The following is an 18,379-nucleotide window of genomic DNA, read 5'->3' as shown; positions in this document are numbered from 1 at the left end:
CTGATATATATCATTTATAGATATATATATTTCTTCCTTCCTTCCTCACACTATATTTTTCTTTGTAAAGAAAGTACATGCTTATTCTGTTATCTTATCTTTATGTCAAGGAGAGTCGTAGAAAGCATTTCACTGCACACTGTACTGTGTATGGTTGGTGTATGTGACATATTAAATCAAAATTCTGAATTTAAGTATCAATTAAGTAGTTTCAGAGGGATTTTATATAAAAGACATCAACATTTTTTTGTATAAAATGAATTTGCCCTCAAAGTCCATACTGTCCAAACCCTTGCACATGTTCCAAGACTGTATGTGTGCATAAAAAGTGCTGTTTAATGTTAAGTGCTTTTCTTTGACCTCCTCCACCCCTGCACCCCTTTGTCACTGTAGGGACTGTTGTTGGGGCCATTAGATATTTTACGGCTCTAGGTTAGGCCTAAAGTGCTGGTCAGCTCCACTCCATCCCACCACCAGCCCTGGAGGCAGATTGATTCTAATGGGAGAGGGAGACTCTCTTCTCAGTCACCTCCTCACTTAAATGTCAACTCGAAAATACATATGACTTCCTCGATCTGCTTGACGTCCCTCCTCTGGCTGCATATTCCCGGCCTCCCTCTAATCCTCCCCTGCCGTCCTGCGTGTCCCACAGCTCACGCCCCCGAGTCCTCTGACTCCCTGCAACCTGCATGCACTGTAGCCCACCACTCCAAACTACACTTTATCGTCGTCCATTCCACCCTCATCCACACTTATTAGCGGAGACTCAATTATGCAAAACGTTGGGAAAAATATCTTGCTTCCAGTTTTTTTAAGTGATTTGATTCCTATCTGCAAGACAGATCTCTTAGTGTAGCCATTGGCAGATCCACTGTAAAGATGATCTGCGGGGTGCCTCAAGGGTTTGTTCTTGAACCATACTTGTTCTCGCACTATGTTACATGTAACCCCTTGGATATCTCATAAGTAGACAAAGTCCTTTTTGCTTCCATCCTTAAGCCGATGACACTCACTTGTAACTCTCTTTTAATCCCAACGAACACTGTCAACTCAGTACTCTGCATCCATGACCTCAAATGCTGAAGCAATGATTATTGGCCCTGACTCAGCTAACACCTGTACAGCTAAACATCTGGGCTCTCTGTCTTAAATTATCAATCAAAACTGCCAAAACCTCGACATACTCTTTTATGGCAACCTCACCTTGAACAAACATGTTAATAAAGTTGTCCCGTCATGTTTTTCTGCAACTCGATTTTATCCAGAGGTAATCTTGACATTGTGATACAAAAAATGAATAAATAAATAAAACCAAATAAACCATGCCTCCATATTAGTAGATGCTGGGACCTGGACGTGGACATTGAATTGTTTCTCCCAAAGATGGTTTCTGTCATTTTAGGGTGGTACCTTATCGCACTGATGTATGTTCAAGTGTCCGTGTTTCTGATAAGTTTGGTTTTAATTTGTTATTTGTTGCTATAAAAATGGGGTAAAATGTTATAACTGACAGATGAGACATCCATACCATGGCTCCACTCCACATTCACTGCTGCTTAGACTCTAGTTCCGAATGATTTCATCAGAGCAAGATGACAGCACCAGGATATTTTGGCTTCATTTTTGTATCGTGAGAGGACGTGGAGATGTGTCATCTTCATAGCCTTCCACTTTTCCTCCCAGATGAAGTCCCTTGCTGTGCATTGTGGATGATTGTCTCACTGCATGATGAAGTTTGGATCATTTCTTTGTAAACTGACAGATAAAATGTTTCTGTCGATGTCTGAATTCTCTCTGCTGCTCCCATCTTGAGTTACATCATAACATTACATTACATTTCATTTAGCTGACGCTTTTATCCACAGCGACTTACAATAAGTGCATTCAACCATGAGGGTACAAACCCAGAACAACAAGAATCAAGAAAGTAACATTTTCTTCAAGAAAGCCAAACTACAAAGTGCTAATGTTTTGAAACGGATGCAGGCAGCCACTGGTAACCAGTAAAGGGAGCGGAGGAGTGGAGTAGTGTGAGTGAACTTAGGTTAAAGACCAGTCGAGCTGCTGCATTCCGGATGAGCTGCAGAGGTCGGATGGCACTAGCAGGTAGACCTGCCAGGAGGGAGTTGCAATAGTCTAGGCATGAGATGACCAGAGCCTGGACCAGAACCTGCACCTCCTTCTGAGTGAGAAGGGGACGTATTCTCCTGATGTTGTGCAGCATGTATCTACAGGAACATGTTGTTGCAGTAATGTTGGCAGTAAGGGAGAGTTGACTGTCGAGTGTCACACCCAGGTTCCTAGCAGTCTGGGTGGGGGCTAACACGGAGTTGTCAAAGGTAATAGTCAGGTCGTGGGTGAGAGAGCCTTTCCCTGGAAGGAGAAGTAGTTCAGTCTTATCAAGGTTAATTTTCAGGTGGTGTGCGGACATCCACTGAGAGATGTCAGTCAGACAGGCAGAGATTCGTGCTGCTACCTGTGTTTCAGATTGGGGAAAAGAGAGGATTAGTTGGATGTCATCAGCATAGCTATGGTAGGAAAAGCCATGTGAGTGAATGACAGAGCCGAAAGAGTTGGTGTACAGAGAGAAGAGGAGGGGGCCCAGGACGGAACCTTGAGGGACCCCAGTATTAAGAGGACAAGGTTAAGACACAGATCCTCTCCAAGTTACCCGGTAAGTGCGGTTGTTGAGGTAGGATGAAAGCACATCACCTGAAGCAGCCATGGCACCACCTCCACCGAGCTTCATAGATACAATTGTATGTTTTGGATCATGCGCAAATCGTTTACTTGTCCACACTTTTCTTTCAATCCATCTGGTAGATTATTATAAAGTCCAGAACAGGAGCTTATGTGGTTCAGCTCTGTACTTTTTAATGAATTCTACCCCTGTCCTTTCTGCTGATGAGTGGTTTGTGGTCGGCCCTCTTCATTATATTGCTGCTCTCAAAGTCTCTTTTGAATTTGGCTTTTTCTTCACAGCTCTCACAATGTCTCTGTTATCAGCTGCTGCTGTTGTCGTTGCTGAACCTGTTTGTGTGTCTGTTGCTCAGAACACCACTAATTGATCTCCTTTTGTTGTACTGGCTATGCCTGTTGTTTGTGCAATGGCTCTGATCGATTTTCTCTCTTTTCTCTGCGTTTTTCTCTCATAGTCATCTATCTGCACCTCATGATGGTTTATCCTTTGAAAGAACAACACAGTATTCACAGGTAAAACCCAAAGCTAAAACCAAGGCCAATATTTGTGCACACTTGTAAAAACAGTGGGTTCAAATAAAAGGGGCTGTGTCCTCATTTGTAGGGTTAGGAACATATCTCAATGTAAATACCAGGAAATAAAAGCCAAATCTCTGAACTCATCTCTTTTTCATCTTTTGATCTTAAACCTAAATGTAGTCTTTGACAACAAAGTTTCACCAATAGTTATGAAGGCGGCTGCATATATACAAATATGATATACTGTAGAATGTGAGATTTGTTTTACTCACAGCCTCTAAAAATCTTCATGTGGCGATTTAAATATTGCATATTCTCAACCATCATACCTGCAGGGAAAATAAGTCAGCAAATTGGTACTTGATGTCCCCTAATATTCATTACACGTCTCCCCCAGGAAGCCAGAAAATAACTATGTGTCTCTTCTTCCATATAAAGCGGCAGAATAATTGTCATTGAAACTTTGCACAGAGATAATAGTCTAGAAAACTGTCTTCTCCCTGAAGGGACTGTTTACCCCGTTACTTCTGTTTCAACCCTGACATAATGGCACTTTGTTCCCAGTTAACCTCTCTTACTCATCTGCTTCGATGATGTGTTCCCACTGCTGACAAAAAAGGCCTCAACAGGCTGGATCCAAGGGAGAGCAAACGCAGACTGAAAGGTGTCTAAGATCATGCTATTCTATTAAAGTCACAGTATAACACCAAGTCAGTTAAACTTCAGGGATATCAATCAGTCCCTATAGGAAGTACAAGTGATTGTGAATCAATTTCACTGCTTTGGTGCAAATGAAAGTGACAACAGATGCAATGTAGAGGCAAAAGCAACACAACTCCCCAAAAGGGAATGGTTTTACATGTGGTGGCCACAGACAGTTGCTCTCTCTTTATCCTTCCTGACTAATTCTTCTTTAGTTTTGTGTTCTGTTAGTGTCCCTGTCACTACTGGTAGCATGAGGTGGTACCAGCAGCCCAATCCGGTTGCACAGGTAGTCCAGCTCCTCCAGGAGGGCAAATCCATACGTGCGGTCGCAAGGTTTGCTGTGTCTCCCAGCAGTCTCAAGAGCATATACAGTAGGAGATACCAGGAGACCGGCCATTACATGAGGAGAGCTGGATCGGTATCTGCTCCTTTGCGCGAGGAGGAACAGGAGGAGCACTGCCAGAGCCCGACAAAATTACCTCCAACAGGCTACTGGCATGCATGTTTCTGTCCAAACTGTCACAAACAGACTCCATGAGGGTGGCATGGGGCCTGACATCCTCTAGTGGGAGCTGCTCTCAGAGCCAAGCACCGTGCAGCTCGATTGGCCTTCCCCTAAGAACACCAGAATTGGAAGGCCTGTCACTGGTGCCCCGTTCTCTTTACAGATGAGAGCAGGTTCACACTGAGTACACGTGAGAGGCATGAAAGAGTCTGGAGACACTGTGGTGAACTTTATGCTGCCTGTAACATCATCCAGCATGACCGGTTTGGCAGTGGGTCAGTGATGGTCTGGGGAGGCATATCCTTGGAGGGTCGCACAGACCTCCATGTCATAGCCAATGGTTTCGTGACTGCCGTTAGGTACCGGGAGGAAATTGTCAGACCTTAGGCTGGTGCAGTGGGCGCTGGGTTCCTCCTGGTGCAGGATAATTCCCGGCCTCATGTGGCAAGAGTGTGATGACGAAGGCATTGATGCCATTGACTGGCCCTCCCGTTCCCCTGACCTAAATCCAATTGCGCACCTATAGGATATAGGTGCCGGTGTATCTGACGCTGCCAAGTACCGCCACAGACTGTGCAGGAGCTCACTGATGCGCTGATCCAGGTCTGGGAGGAGATCCCCCAGGACACCATCCGCCAACTCAACAGGAGCAGGCCTAGACGTTCTCTGGAGTGCATACAGGCACGAGGAGGCCATACACACTACTGAGTCACATTGTGAGATGCTGTGATGAAATTCACGCTGGTTGGATCAGCCTGTGATTTTAATTCTTCGTTGTGGTTTTGAATCCAGGCCTCAAAGGGTTGATGATGAGCTGTTTCCATTGACCGTTGTTGTGTCATTTTGCTCTCAACAAATTATGCAATGTACATCAGTACAGATTTTCAACTTGAATAATTCGCTCATCAAGATCTGATGTGTGATTTAAGTATTCCCTATATTTTTTGGGATAGTGTAGGTTGGATATGGGAAGCCAACAGCATGCAATTAACCATAACTATCTTGTTAATACAATTATCAACCTTTTTCTATAACTCATTTCCTCTCCATTTACTCTAATGGATATAAAAAGCCTCGGGTGTCTCCTTGGAGCACCCTGACATTTCATGATTGTCTGACAACGATAAAATGAACACTATTATCCACTAAATGGCTAATGTTGATGGAAGTGAAATTAGAAACAAAATAAGTGACTTGTTGTGAGCCAGCACCATCTGCTGGTACCAAGCACAAACTTATCACACTGATGGTTTAATGTTTTTTTTTATTGATCAAATAATGATGTATAGTAACTGGACCGTTTACGATCATTTAAGATTTATCCATTCCTACACAGGGCCATATTTGTAGAGACAACCTTGTTTAAGTTTTGATCAGCAGTAATGAGTGAGTTATTTTCCCAATCCAGACAGATTTATTCATCCAGTCACAAACTGTAGAAAATGGCGAGCAGAGCAACAACAAACCACATTTTTCGGTTTTTAATGCAAAACTGAAAAACAGCTTCTCCAGACAGAGACCATACTTCTTCTACCACATGAGGTTTTAATCATGTTCACGACATATAAGTTACGAACCGCAAATATACAAACATGACATTGTTTTAAAGCTTTGCCCAGAATTTGTCATCATTGCAATTTAAAGCTTTTCATCGAATTTTCAGGGGGAAAAAGTATCTGAACTTAATTGAATTTTCTCTAAATTCACATTATTCACATCATCAGTTAGCACGAGTTTTCCACAAACTACCAGTGGCAGCACAAATGAATAACGTAACAGGACTGGGAACTGTTGAGTTTCTCTATAACTTTTAAGGTCTTGACCTTATTATGGCCCTGAAATTGAACTGAATACCTTTTATTTTAGATCATTCTTATTTTGCCCTTTTGTTGTGTGAAACACTTTGTAACATTGTTTAGATAAGGTCTATACAAAGTTATTATTATATTATTATTCAGTCACTGACACTCCATAATACCAGAGCTTAAAAAAAGGAACACATTTCATTTCCTATTAAAAAAAAGTCTCAGTGTGTCCTCAGATGCTGGCGAGACACAGTGAAGCGTTGGTGCCACCAAATCCAAATGAGTTTGTAAGTGCAACCCGTCGGCCCTGAGTCTGCCATGACTGCGCTGTGCAGGGAACATAATTCAGGTCAAACTCTGGCTCAGTGCGATCCAGGTTGAGAGTCGGGGGCAGGACCCCATGGTAGCAGGCCAGAGCGGTGAAGGCTGCCTCCACGGCCCCCGCAGCCCCAAGCAGATGTCCAGTAGCCCCTTTGGTGGAGGAGACGGCCAGGCTCTCGACGCTTTGCTGGAAGAGCCTTTTGATGGCTGCATTTTCAGCCGCGTCACCCAACGGCGTGGACGTGGCGTGAGCATTCACGTATGTCACATCTGCCGGGGAGACGCCAGCATCTCTGAGTGCTGCAGACATGCACCTATGGAGACAGTGGTCAGACAGTTAGGAGGACAATTCTAGACTTTTTTTTGTTATTACATTTATCAGTAATAATAGCAAACTAAATTCTCCAAAAAAGCCTATTAGGATCAAACAATCAGAGGGGTTGCATGACCAGATGTCTTCATCTTTATTTGGAGGAGAAAATAAAGTTCCTACTACAGGCGGTGTCCTCAAAACTACGGTACATCAAAGTTGAGGTGGGAAGTCAGTCTGTGAACTGTGATGGATGCTCACAAACGACAGGGAACTACTACGGAATTATTTGACCATTCCTCTTTTTGCAATGTCGCTGTGTTACCGTTCCTGAGCAAATGAAGATGCACTGTGTTTCCCTTACCATTCTGTTAATCATCTCATGACCCCTCAGATTTACCCCTCTTGTGAGGGGGGTGCTGACCCCCACTACTTAACTTTTGTGTGATAATGAAGTTTTTTTAGAATAAAAGACATGCTGGCTCTCACATTAGACAAATAAAAAGTAAATGCTTCTGAAAACCCTAAAGTGAGTCACCTGAATGCCCCATCCCCGTCTGCAGTGGGTGCAGTGATGTGGCTGGCGTCCCCTGAGAGTCCATAGCCCAGGACCTCTGCGTAGATCCTGGCTCCCCTCTTCATTGCACGGTCCAGCTCCTCCAGCAGGAGCACAGCAGCTCCTTCACCCATCACAAAGCCCTCTCTCTCTGGGTGGAAGGGTCTCGATGCCAGCACAGGGTTGTCATTCCATTTGGTGGCGAGGGCACGTGCCCTGGCAAACCCAGCTACTGACAGAGGCCCTATGCAGGATTCTGTTCCTCCTGTAACCATAGCATCCGCGTCCCCATGGGCAATGAACCTGGCGGCATCACCTATGGCATGTGCACCTGTGGCGCATGCTGTGGACACCGCATGATTGGGACCCTTTAATCTGTGTTTGATACTTATGTGCCCAGCAGCCATGTTGACGAGGATGCGGGGCACAAAGAAGGGGCTCACTCTGTTGTAGCCCTTTTCCTGGAAGGCAGCCGAGGTGCGAGCAATCTCCTCCAGTGCCACCATGCCCATGCCGACAGCCACCCCAGTGCTGAGCTGTTCCTCTGGGGACTTGGGGTACCAGCCGGAGTCCTCCAGAGCGAGCTGGGCAGCCCCCAGGGCCATCACAGTAGCTGGTGACATGCTGTTGATCTCCCCACGAGAGGCAAACCTTTCCATGTTAAACTGACCCTCTTCAGTCCCCCTGGTTACCAGAGCGGCCACTTTACAGGGAACTGTCTTGTACCCCTCAGAATCCAGAGCAACAATCCCACTGTGGGCTTTAATCAGACGGTCCCAGGGCAGAGCAGTCCCTGTGCCCAGGGGACACACCAACCCTACACCGGTGATCACAACCCTCCTCCTCCTCCTCGGCTGTCCCGAGCTGTGTGGTCTGGAGAGTTGGTTTGGACAAACAGAGGAGCTCCTGTGAAGAAGTGCCCCCATGTTGTGTGCTCTCAGCTGTCGTACGGTCCCGCAGGACAGAGTCAGAGCGGACATGTTGTTATCTCTGTCAGGACAGTTAATCTTTGGATCTGGTTTTAATATGAGAGAAACACATTCACAAAACTAAAGCTGAAATATGTGAGTCAACACAACTCACGTCTGTTACTGACCCGACAAGTGCACCGCTTCATCCACTGTGGAAACATCCATATGACAGGACAACCAGGGCAGCCTTACATTTGCCTGTGACTTTGAATCGTCGGCAACTCTCTTTAACTTGTACATTTTTTTTAAATATAAAATCAAATAAGATACAAAAGGATGAAATTGAACTCAATTATAGATATAAATCATAAAACAAACAATAATAAACAATAGTTTCAAAGCTACAGACATCCAGGCGCTGATGGGGCAGCTTCACGCAGGACCCAAAACATCCAGTCAGCAGCAGTGTTAGCATTAGCTGTCACTCTCAAAACTGGAAGAACCGGCGTTTTCAAGAGGAAATAGCAACATGGCTGTGTCACCAGCAGTCACCACATTGTGTGAGAACTCAAACGAAGTCTTCCTAGACGTGGCCAAGTTGTTACTCACATATGCGGACAACATTCTAAGGTAAAGTTGTGAACTTACCAGCGGGTCGGGGGGGTAGATGTGTTATGCTAAGCTGAGGTTGTGATAGAGGGGTTCCGTACATCTCACACATATTAAATGGCAGATCGCGTCCTGCCCTGACAAGTCAGTCTAAATGCCGTGTAAGGCCAGATGTACCTGGGCCCTGCGGCGTGCTGTTGTTCCTGTTGTGCCACCAAACTCTGTGAGACAAATGGGCACTTGTACTTTGTCCCTTTTGCTTTGACACTGTTAATGGATAGACGCCCTTACTCGTCATCCCTCCTCACATAACTTTATATTTTCTGGTTAATTCGGCAGAGGGATAACTCACGATAAAGCAGATTTAAGATGGGTAACATGTCAGTAATCAGCACCCTAAGTCTTTTTATATAAAAGTAAATGTCTTAAGTTAAAATTGTCGCACTTCCTTTTTTTGAGTAGAGTCGATGTTTTCAGCAAAATGTCTGATTTTAAAATAGGTGAAGCGGGATATTGCTGACAATAACAGACGCACGTGTTAATGTAAACACTCGTAGCTATAATGCGTGCGCGTATTGTCTATTAAAGGATTGCATCACTTGCTGGTTTGTAAATATGAAATGTCTCTAAAGCCACAGAGGAACAAAAGGTGTTTCCTGAAAAGCCTTAAAAACAAATGATGCCACCTCCCTCACAGGAATCCAAATGAGGAAAAGTACAGGTCGATCCGCATAGGAAATCCTACTTTCTCCACCAAGCTGCTGCCCGTCAAAGGAGCTGTGGAATGTCTCTTTGAGATGGGATTCGAGGAGGTAAGAACCTGACAGGTTGCTACTACAGAAGTTAAATTACAGATCTCCTGTTGTATTGCTTTGATTCCTAGGGGTCTAATCGATCGCCCATGGCATAACTCTGAATATCTTAGACCCCGTTCAGACCTGGAATTGCATCCGTCCTGACTGAACCACTGACAAGTGGTCAGTGCTAAGTGCAAATATGAACACACCTTAATGTGTCCTGAATGTGTCCTAAGATCCAATTACTCAGATCACTGTTGGACTTGTTCTGGGACACATGTGGCCACATTCTTTTCGCTGTGTGAATGCAAATGCGTCCGGGGTCACATATGAAGGACCGCCTACTCAGCTGACATCCTCTGATCCGCTACAGTTTCATAATGAACCAAATGTATTTTTATATGTTTCTCTGTTGCATTCAGTGGTTACCACTACAATATCAACACTGACCACCACATAATGATTGATACTTTTGTTAAATTGATAAAATCTTTCTTAATAGCTTAGCTGCACGAGATTCAGTCAGCCCCTCATGACTCATTTCTGTCTCAACCTCTCTCCCACTCACTTGCTTTTGCAGACACATACATGCCATCAAAAACACTGTGACACATCCGTATTCTCAGACTGGGTTGTCTTGGCAAGCATAAATGACGGTCGTTATTATTTGCATATAGAGTGGGGAAGTGAGATCCAATCACAAGTGATCACAGGAGACACATTCAGGACACATTTTAATGCCAGGTTTGAATAGGGCAGTTCTCAGGACGGATGTTATTAACAGGTCTGGACAGGGCCTAATACACCCACTTGCACCTCTTTTTAGGCGGAGACCCACCTGGTGTTCCCCAATTCTGCATCAGTGGAACAGCTGAAACTCATCAGGGAATCCATAGCAGCAGAGAGGGATCAGAGGCTACAGCCTGTCCAACCCAGAACTCAGGTTGCTGCAGCCTCAGCACCAGAGAGCCTTGCTCCTGCTCCTGCTGCTCCTGCTGCTCCTGCTCCTACTGCTCCTACTGCTCCCAGTCAGCCAATTTCCCCACCTCCATCACAGCCATCATCCCTGGTAATGATGTTCCCGAAACCTTTAAATAGCAGAGGCTGTAACTGCATATATTTGTGGCTTTCAGCTGCAGTATCATCACAACAGAGGCTAAACGCACCTTAACTCTCATAGATCCATTTTTGATAAGAAATGAGAATAAACAAGTCTATGATGGACATTTAGTTAGAAGCTCCAGTGAATGCCAATGCAGGAAAATACGGTGAAATTACCTTACAGCATGTCAAAGCCCTGATCCGTATGCATTGGTGAATGGATCAGTAAATGAAAAATAATTAATTGTCTGGTATTTGGATAAATCACTATTGTTACATGAATGTGTTTATAAAGAGCAGCTAAAAAACCAGACTGTATAAATGTGAAAATCCTGATAGAGTATATTTCAGTTTGCCAGTCATTAATTTTGTAGCTCTTTTTAACAAAGTATATAGTAACTAGGATATTTGACATTCATATGCCATAAATCTAACACTAGCTTATTACTCTAGAAATGTTCTCATGTCATTCAGATTAAATATTATTCCATAAATTAAATTACTGCTTTAATTCTTTGTGCTTTGTTGCTTTTCACTTTTAATTGTAAATATTTATTACTTAATAATATTGGAATGGCCTTGTTTCTTGAAATATCTTTCATGCAGTCCCTTACATCTCTCAACAACAACTGCTGTAAATATACATGCAAGTCCCTCAGTGATTTTGATTATTCATCTTGGTTGGTGAATGATGTTTCCTTGTCTTGTGTCAGGAAAACAGTATGAGCTTCTTCGTGACTCTCCAGTCAAACTTCCAGCATGTGATGATGTATGAAAACCCTGAGCTGCAGCAGAAAGCTCTGAGTCACATCCCTCACCAGCAGCTGTCATCTGCTGCTCAACACAAGCTGAAGGAGGCTAAAGATGCCGACCCAGGTAAAGTCCCTTCATTCACTTATTAAGAGCAATCAGTTGTACTCTACATCTTTATTTGACTGTTTACACATTGAGACTAAGAGGCAAAAATGACATGCTTTCCTGTTTGTAGATTGTAAACTTGGAATAGAAGACTTCCTGGTGCTGGAGTTACTCAGGTGGTTCAAGCAGGATTTCTTCTCCTGGGTGAACAGTTTACCCTGCAGCCGCTGTGGAGGTCCCACAGAGAATGCCAGCTCCCTCAGTCCCAGCACTGATGATGTGCGCTGGGGAGCTCAGCGAGTGGAGAACCATTACTGTCAGCTCTGTAGGCTCTCCACAAGATTCCCAAGGTAAGTGTGTGCGTGCGTGTGTTTTTGTATGTTATTTTAAGGTTATATTTAAGATAAAAATTAATATAAGGTTGCAGAATGACTTTTGGTACTGTTAAGACTTATTTTTCATTTCTTATACATTTCTTTTTGTAGTATTCACTGTCAACACATTTTAAAATGGCAACACGGTAGATATGTTTCCTGTAAACAGGAATAGAGTATCGATGGGTTTGAACACAACGCAGAATATAATGGATTGCTTGCATGTTTTCTCTACCAGGTACAACAATCCGGAGAAGCTGCTGGAAACCAGGACGGGGCGCTGTGGGGAGTGGGCGAACTGTTTCACCCTGTGCTGCAGAGCCCTTGGCTTGGAAGCCAGGTATATCTGGGATAGTACAGGTAGGTACATGACTGACTGATGTGGCTCTTGTATCGCTTGTTAGATTAAACCCAAAGTTTATTTATACAGAGAAATTGGTCACCCTCACAGAATTTGTTGATTAAGAGTCCTCCCAGTCCTCCCTGCAACATTTTTACTCTTTACATATTTTATGAAGCACAAAGATGAGTGTGTGTTGTTAGTACTGTACTTGAAACTATCCCAAACACTGAACCAGTTTCAAATATTTTGCCATTTGACTCATTTGGAACATTTCATTGCATTTTAAACATCGCAGAATGTCAGACTTTGCTTTTGAAAGCTATTAAATTCCCACTTAGTTTGATGTCAGAACTTTGTATGTAGCATGTAAATGAACTAAAGGTTCTGTGTTATTTCAGACCACGTGTGGACAGAGATTTACTCGCTTGCTCAGCGTCGTTGGCTGCACTGTGACTCGTGTGAGAATGTCTGTGACAAGCCTCTTCTTTATGAGGTTGGCTGGGGGAAGAAACTGGCCTATGTCCTGGCTTTCTCCAAGGACCAGGTCAGAGAAATTGATGCACACTGCTATTACTACATTATTACAACACCATCTAGCTTGCCCTGACTGGAACTCAATATATAAATTGATTGAACCTCCTTATTTACTTCCTCTCAGCCTTCTTCGCTGCCTTTATTGGTTCATTGCTTAACATGTTGATGTGGTTTGTAGATCAGTGTGTGACAGCATTGGCAGGAATGTGCAATTGTGTCTGCATGTGCATCTTCATGCATGTGCACAAGTGTAAATGAAACGAGGAAGCACACTTAAAAACATTATAAAATGGTCACTGGGTTAGATGACAGATGTTTTGTGTATTTTTATTTATGTATGAAGGTATTTTAGTCAGGGATTGGATTGGAGTCTTATCATACAATACTGTGAATATGTTGATACTGATCACTAAATATTCATTTATTTAAAATGTTCTATTTATTTTTTGTCCGATTGATTGACCACTGTATACTGTTGTTCAGACATTAATTCTCTTATTGGGTCATGTACTTACATGTGTGTGTTTGCGATGCAGGTGGTGGACGTGACGTGGAGATATTCCTGCAAACATCCAGAGGTTTTGTCTAGAAGGACCCGTGTTCAAGAGGCCTGGCTGCTTCACACCATTAGTGGGCTCAACGACTCAGTAAGTCATAACTCTCCTGACCATGTATATAATACTATCCTGTGGTGACTCTGCTGTAAGCCACCTTCCGTCTGCTAGAGGCAACAGGTCGTGAGTCCAGGCAGGAAGAAGGACCTGACGGAGAGGCTGCTTGTTGAGCTGGTGGAGTTTCTTTCCCCAAAGAAGCCGAAACCAGGAGAGCTGGGGGGACGCGACTCAGGCTCTATGGCCTGGAGGATAGCAAGGGGGGAGACCAGAGCGGCTGAGTCTTCAACACAGGTTTAGTATATTGTACAAATTATGTTGCTATGGATCTTACACTACTCAGCTATATGTATCAATTTCAATAGACCTCCTCCCAACTGTAATATAAACATGCCATATAAACAAAAAATATAACAATATTTGAACCATGAACCATTATTGGGATCTCAATATGTATTCACAATATATGTGATTTTAGTGGTGATTTTAGGAGTTTCAACTCAAACTAAACACAAAACCAAATAATATGGAATCAAACAACTTTATGAAACACCACATACTAGCAGATTGTGTTGGGCATCACCCAGCCACATGTACTGTTCTATTTAATAGTGTAATATGTCCACGGTTGATGATTGAATTGCTTGATGTCAGATGACAGTGTGTGCATCTGTGTGTGTTTTTCTCAGGCTGAAGGTTACGTGTTTACTGCCACTGAGAAAGAGAAGAGTGACCGGTTACTGCACGTGTGCTACAGTGCCACCAAAGACCAGTACTGTCGACTGTCCAACAGCTCTGAGGTAGTTCAGGGTTGGGATCAGTGCGTGTGGAGGAAGGAGTCGGTCTTCAGAATGTTGGAAAAGGACTGGCAGATGGTATGAGCATTAACAAAGCACTAGTTTTCATTTCAGATAATATTTATTTCCAATATTCTATGATTTGTAATCATAAAAGTATTCTTAATTATTTCAAGGTGTATCCATTTGAAAACAGTGCTAGCTTCAAATGTAGCCACTGTAAATGCAAATTGTGTTTGAATTAAATATTTTGAATATTAGGAAAAATGTCAGTCACAGTTTGTTTGTTTTTCTACATTGAAAAAATATAGTATAATTAAGTTAAAGAGCAATTCAATTTTGAAGTGTTAATATTTCTTTGTTTATTTTGTGTTAAAAGAGATATTTCTACATTAAGTACACATAGTCACAAAACAAGTCCTGAAAGCTGTAACTCAGCTCATCAAGGCTAATCTATTACTCTTTAAGAGCATTCCACTAATTAAGAATCAGTTCAGCAAAAACACTGGATCCCATTCCAACCCAAATGGCATCATCTGGGTCAGCATCATGGAGCACAGCCTTAATCAGTACTGTCAATCACACCTTTGTTTTACCTGCTTTGACTTGTTAAAATGTCGGCCATAAAAACGTTTATCTGAGGTAATTGATCAACGAGTTGATTAACGGTTCTTTATACCCCCCACCACACACACACACACACACACACACACACACACACACACACACACACACACACACACACACACACACACACACACACACACACACACACACACACAAGAAACTATACAAAATAGCAATTTAGTCTGATTACCAGGAAAGTTTAAAGCAAAGGACTCCCTCCCAGTCATCAGCATCAAACAAGCACTTACTCACGAAAGATGCCTCTGGCAGCTGTTGTTTTAAAACATTAATAGAATTTATTTGGACTATGAATAAGATTAGGAACAAGTTAAAATAAGATAAGCATACTACTGTAAACTTCTAAGGGAATACTGAGGATGAGAATAAACTGTGGACTGATGTATCTTCATGCAGTTGTATGTGAATTAATTGTATTTCTTTGTTAAGGTGTACATCTCTCGAACAGAAGGCTCCTCTACGGGACGAATGAGCTGGAAGTTTGATTTTGCTGCAGTGGGGATGAAGATGAAGTCTGTCTCGATCAGGACCAGTAGCCAGACCTTCCACACGGGGAAAGTCTGCTGGTCCTTGCAGTCAGGACTAACTACTACAGAATTCTGTGGAGGTACAGTCACGCAGTAAATCCTCTGATATAGTGCTCACAATGTGCCTGTATGACAACATCACCTCCTCTCGATTTCCTCTCCTGTGTTTGAACCGTCAGATGGGAATATGCAGTCGTTCCCCAGTTTGTCCGGCTCGTCGGACATCGTGGTTGCAGCAGAACTCAGCGGGGGAGAAGGGGAGGCATCGTGGCAGCACTCCCAGCTGTTCAGAGAGAGCCTGAAGGAGACAGAGGAGTCTTCATTTGAAATCCTCATCCACCTAGAAGATGCCTAACGGTTGCTACACTCAACAGAACTGGATCCATAATACTTTTTAACTCTTTGCTGCTCTGATGAGTTCAGTGGTAACTGTTTGAATTATAGTTAGAGCTCTAAAATCAAATTTTTTCTTTTGTCGAATCAGTACAATAAGTGTCAGTCTACAGGGTGGTGAAATATGCACGATCTAATGATTGACAGCAACAGCTTGTACTATCACAGATATTGCACAATCTTTTCTTTTAATCTTTGATAACCCTAAAACTCTATAGCCGTCTCCAGACATGCACTCTGTAGAATGTTCGCACAATTGGGCTGGACCATCTCTGTAGTTTGTTTTCCACACACAAAAACGCAGCAGCACACAGGACATCAGCACAGGCATTGTCCCCTATCACCAAAAGCGCTCTTGATATCTCCGTTGGTGTCTTCTACATGTATGGCACCTCTTTTTCATCCTGAGACAATTTGTATGCTTTTTGTTTTTTTCAGTTCAGAGTCTGTTGCATGTTAGAAGCGTCATCAACCCACCCACTCGCTGGTGGTGAATCCTGCGGAGCATCTCTTGCCGTGTTCTCACATCGCTTCATTTAGACTGAGCTTTTACTAGCCAGGAAAAAAACTCTGGGGAAAGTCCAGAGGCTCATACTTGGACATTTGCGTTCTCACACTCAGCCCCTCCGGAGAATGTCCTGAGATTCTTCTGAGTTCAGTGCGTGTCTGAAAGCAGCTAATGAGACATGGAGTCTGAGATAGACCTGTAAAGAGTTTTAACCATGAAGCCATGGAGTTTTTGTAACCTATACTTCTTTGTAATCTGGGGACAGATGTCACACAGCAAACCATGTGTTGAAACCCTCATCAGCTCAGGTATCTCCAGTTCCAATTATTAAGTGTGTTACTATTGACACAATATATGTGTTACTGTCTTTACAGTGGGCCATGGTTTTGTTATATCTCACCATCCACAGTTACAATCTTGTGTGTCGAACCAAGTCAGATTTGCTTGTATAGCACGTTAACCTCATCAGGAGTTGGGAAGGGGAAGGAACAATACTAGTATGGATAATTGTGTGCGTAATGATAAATGAAGCAGTTTAATGTTAGCATTGGTGTTATGGAAATACTGTGATTCTGCTGGTATAATAAAGATATTTTTTGCAGTCTGGTGTTTAAATCCACAATAAGCTGTGACGCGGTTTACATCACATCACACTGTCTGGGCTTCACTGGGGCTTTGCCGCCATCTTGCGGTGACAATAAAGAGACGGGAGTCTTTAAAGGTCCACTTCTCCCATTGGCCGAAGTACCGGTGTCTTTGAAAAGCAGCCGCCTGATTGGTCAGTTTATCCTCGAGACGATTCGCTGTCTGTCTTGCAGATGGCGGAGCCGGACGGCGGATGTAGCTGCTAGCTCACAGTCGTTTTCATTTCTATATGAAAACTATTTAACTCGGACGTTTCCGCAGCATTTCAGTGAAACTCATGTTCAATTCCGTGGAGCTCTCCCGGTGAATCGCGAGCCCGCCCGTGCGCGCTTTTTGTACAGTATTTATTTAGCAGCTGGCAGCCGCGTTAGCATCTTTGTTGAAGTTCGGGCCTGCTGTGCCACCGCTTGTCGATTTTAACAATAGCCGCGACACTCTCCCGTCCTCTGCTTGTTCTGAGACATTTAAAGGGACTCTCCTCGCCGCAGACCCGGGAAGAACATGGGAGACGAGCAGCTTCGTGCAGCTTCCAGCCACTGAGACGTTTGTTATGCGGATGGACTTTTAACTTCGGTGGAATTGAGAACACAGTGCGAGCAGCATCTCTACAGACGAGAGGACCACAAAGGAAGATGTCCAACGGCGCAGCAGGAAGCGGGGCTCTGGCTTGGCTGGTGAGTTGGTGTGATACACAACTTCCTAACTAACTTATATAGGGTGTGTAACACAAGGGGTTTGTATACAGTACGTGTACACAAGTGCTGTGTCCGTGTCAGCGCGGTGCCGCGGGTAGCTCGAGCTGGAGCTAGCATTTAAATCCCCCTGTGTGTCCGGTCCAGTGAAGAGGAGACAGCTGCGGTCTCCATTGATATTCAGGCCGGGATACAAAGGGCCACAGACGAACAGCTGATCGGTGCAGTGTCCTCAAGTGTCTACAACACACTTCGACACAGCCGCCGCTTCATGGAGCCGTAGTTTACATCTTCAAAATAAAGTTTGTTTTGAAGAAAAATGTGGCGTCTGATACAGACGTACCGCGATCTGTAGTAATTAAACAGTCGTAGACGGAAGAACCTTGCGTTGTTACTGATAATGTCAGGGACACTGTTTATGGTAGTAAACGCATAATAAATGGAGCCGCACACCTCTATGCAGCTACTGTGTTTGTATTGTTCCCCGGTGACATCACGTCGGCCGTCAGGAGCGCAGAGTTAGTTTGTAAATTACTCTGATTCATGTCAACCACACATCTACCAAGAAGATGATTATTCTAAGTCAAACTGTGACCCTCTTAATTTGACTGGC

The 18,379-nt window shown here is 43.6% G+C and overlaps 3 protein-coding genes across 6 annotated transcripts in view; 2 read left to right on the top strand and 1 right to left on the bottom strand.

Annotated features, from left to right (window-relative positions):
* Positions 1 to 5,895: 5,895 nt before the first annotated feature.
* oxsm (3-oxoacyl-ACP synthase, mitochondrial) lies at positions 5,896 to 9,160 on the bottom strand. 2 transcript variants are annotated; one of them, XM_035182525.2, is made up of 3 exons: positions 8,981 to 9,160; positions 7,404 to 8,436; positions 5,896 to 6,869 (listed from the first exon to the last, which is right to left on the bottom strand). In XM_035182525.2, exons 1-3 carry the CDS (start codon positions 9,051 to 9,053, stop codon positions 6,467 to 6,469), a joined length of 1,509 nt encoding a protein of 502 aa, XP_035038416.2. In that variant the 5' UTR covers positions 9,054 to 9,160; the 3' UTR covers positions 5,896 to 6,466. The 2 variants fall into 2 exon arrangements, with proteins under 2 accessions (XP_035038416.2, XP_035038417.2); XM_035182526.2 differs by lacking the exon at positions 8,981 to 9,160 and adding an exon at positions 8,518 to 8,553.
* Positions 8,764 to 17,030, top strand: ngly1 (N-glycanase 1). Its single transcript, XM_035182524.2, has 12 exons — positions 8,764 to 8,962; positions 9,639 to 9,753; positions 10,565 to 10,807; positions 11,553 to 11,715; positions 11,828 to 12,047; positions 12,310 to 12,431; positions 12,813 to 12,958; positions 13,485 to 13,595; positions 13,674 to 13,853; positions 14,249 to 14,434; positions 15,431 to 15,608; positions 15,708 to 17,030. The coding sequence occupies exons 1-12, from the start codon at positions 8,862 to 8,864 to the stop codon at positions 15,881 to 15,883; spliced, it is 1,941 nt and encodes a 646-aa protein (XP_035038415.2). The 5' UTR covers positions 8,764 to 8,861; the 3' UTR covers positions 15,884 to 17,030.
* Positions 17,031 to 17,222: 192 nt separating this feature from the next.
* The window catches only part of top2b (DNA topoisomerase II beta), a 28,178-nt gene continuing 27,021 nt past the window's right edge, over positions 17,223 to 18,379 (top strand). For 2 of the 3 annotated variants that reach the window (XM_035182521.2, XM_035182519.2), the window contains exon 1: positions 17,224 to 17,748. In XM_035182521.2, the coding sequence (XP_035038412.1) occupies positions 17,707 to 17,748 (42 nt within the window). In that variant the 5' untranslated portion in view covers positions 17,224 to 17,706. Of the gene's footprint in view, positions 17,749 to 18,379 lie in introns of all 3 variants that reach the window. The other variant, XM_035182520.2, reaches the window with a different exon arrangement.

Source organism: Hippoglossus stenolepis, chromosome 17 (assembly GCF_022539355.2).
Source record: "Hippoglossus stenolepis isolate QCI-W04-F060 chromosome 17, HSTE1.2, whole genome shotgun sequence".
NCBI classification, from domain to species: Eukaryota; Metazoa; Chordata; class Actinopteri; order Pleuronectiformes; family Pleuronectidae; genus Hippoglossus; species Hippoglossus stenolepis.
This window is presented reverse-complemented; position numbering and strand designations above follow the sequence as displayed.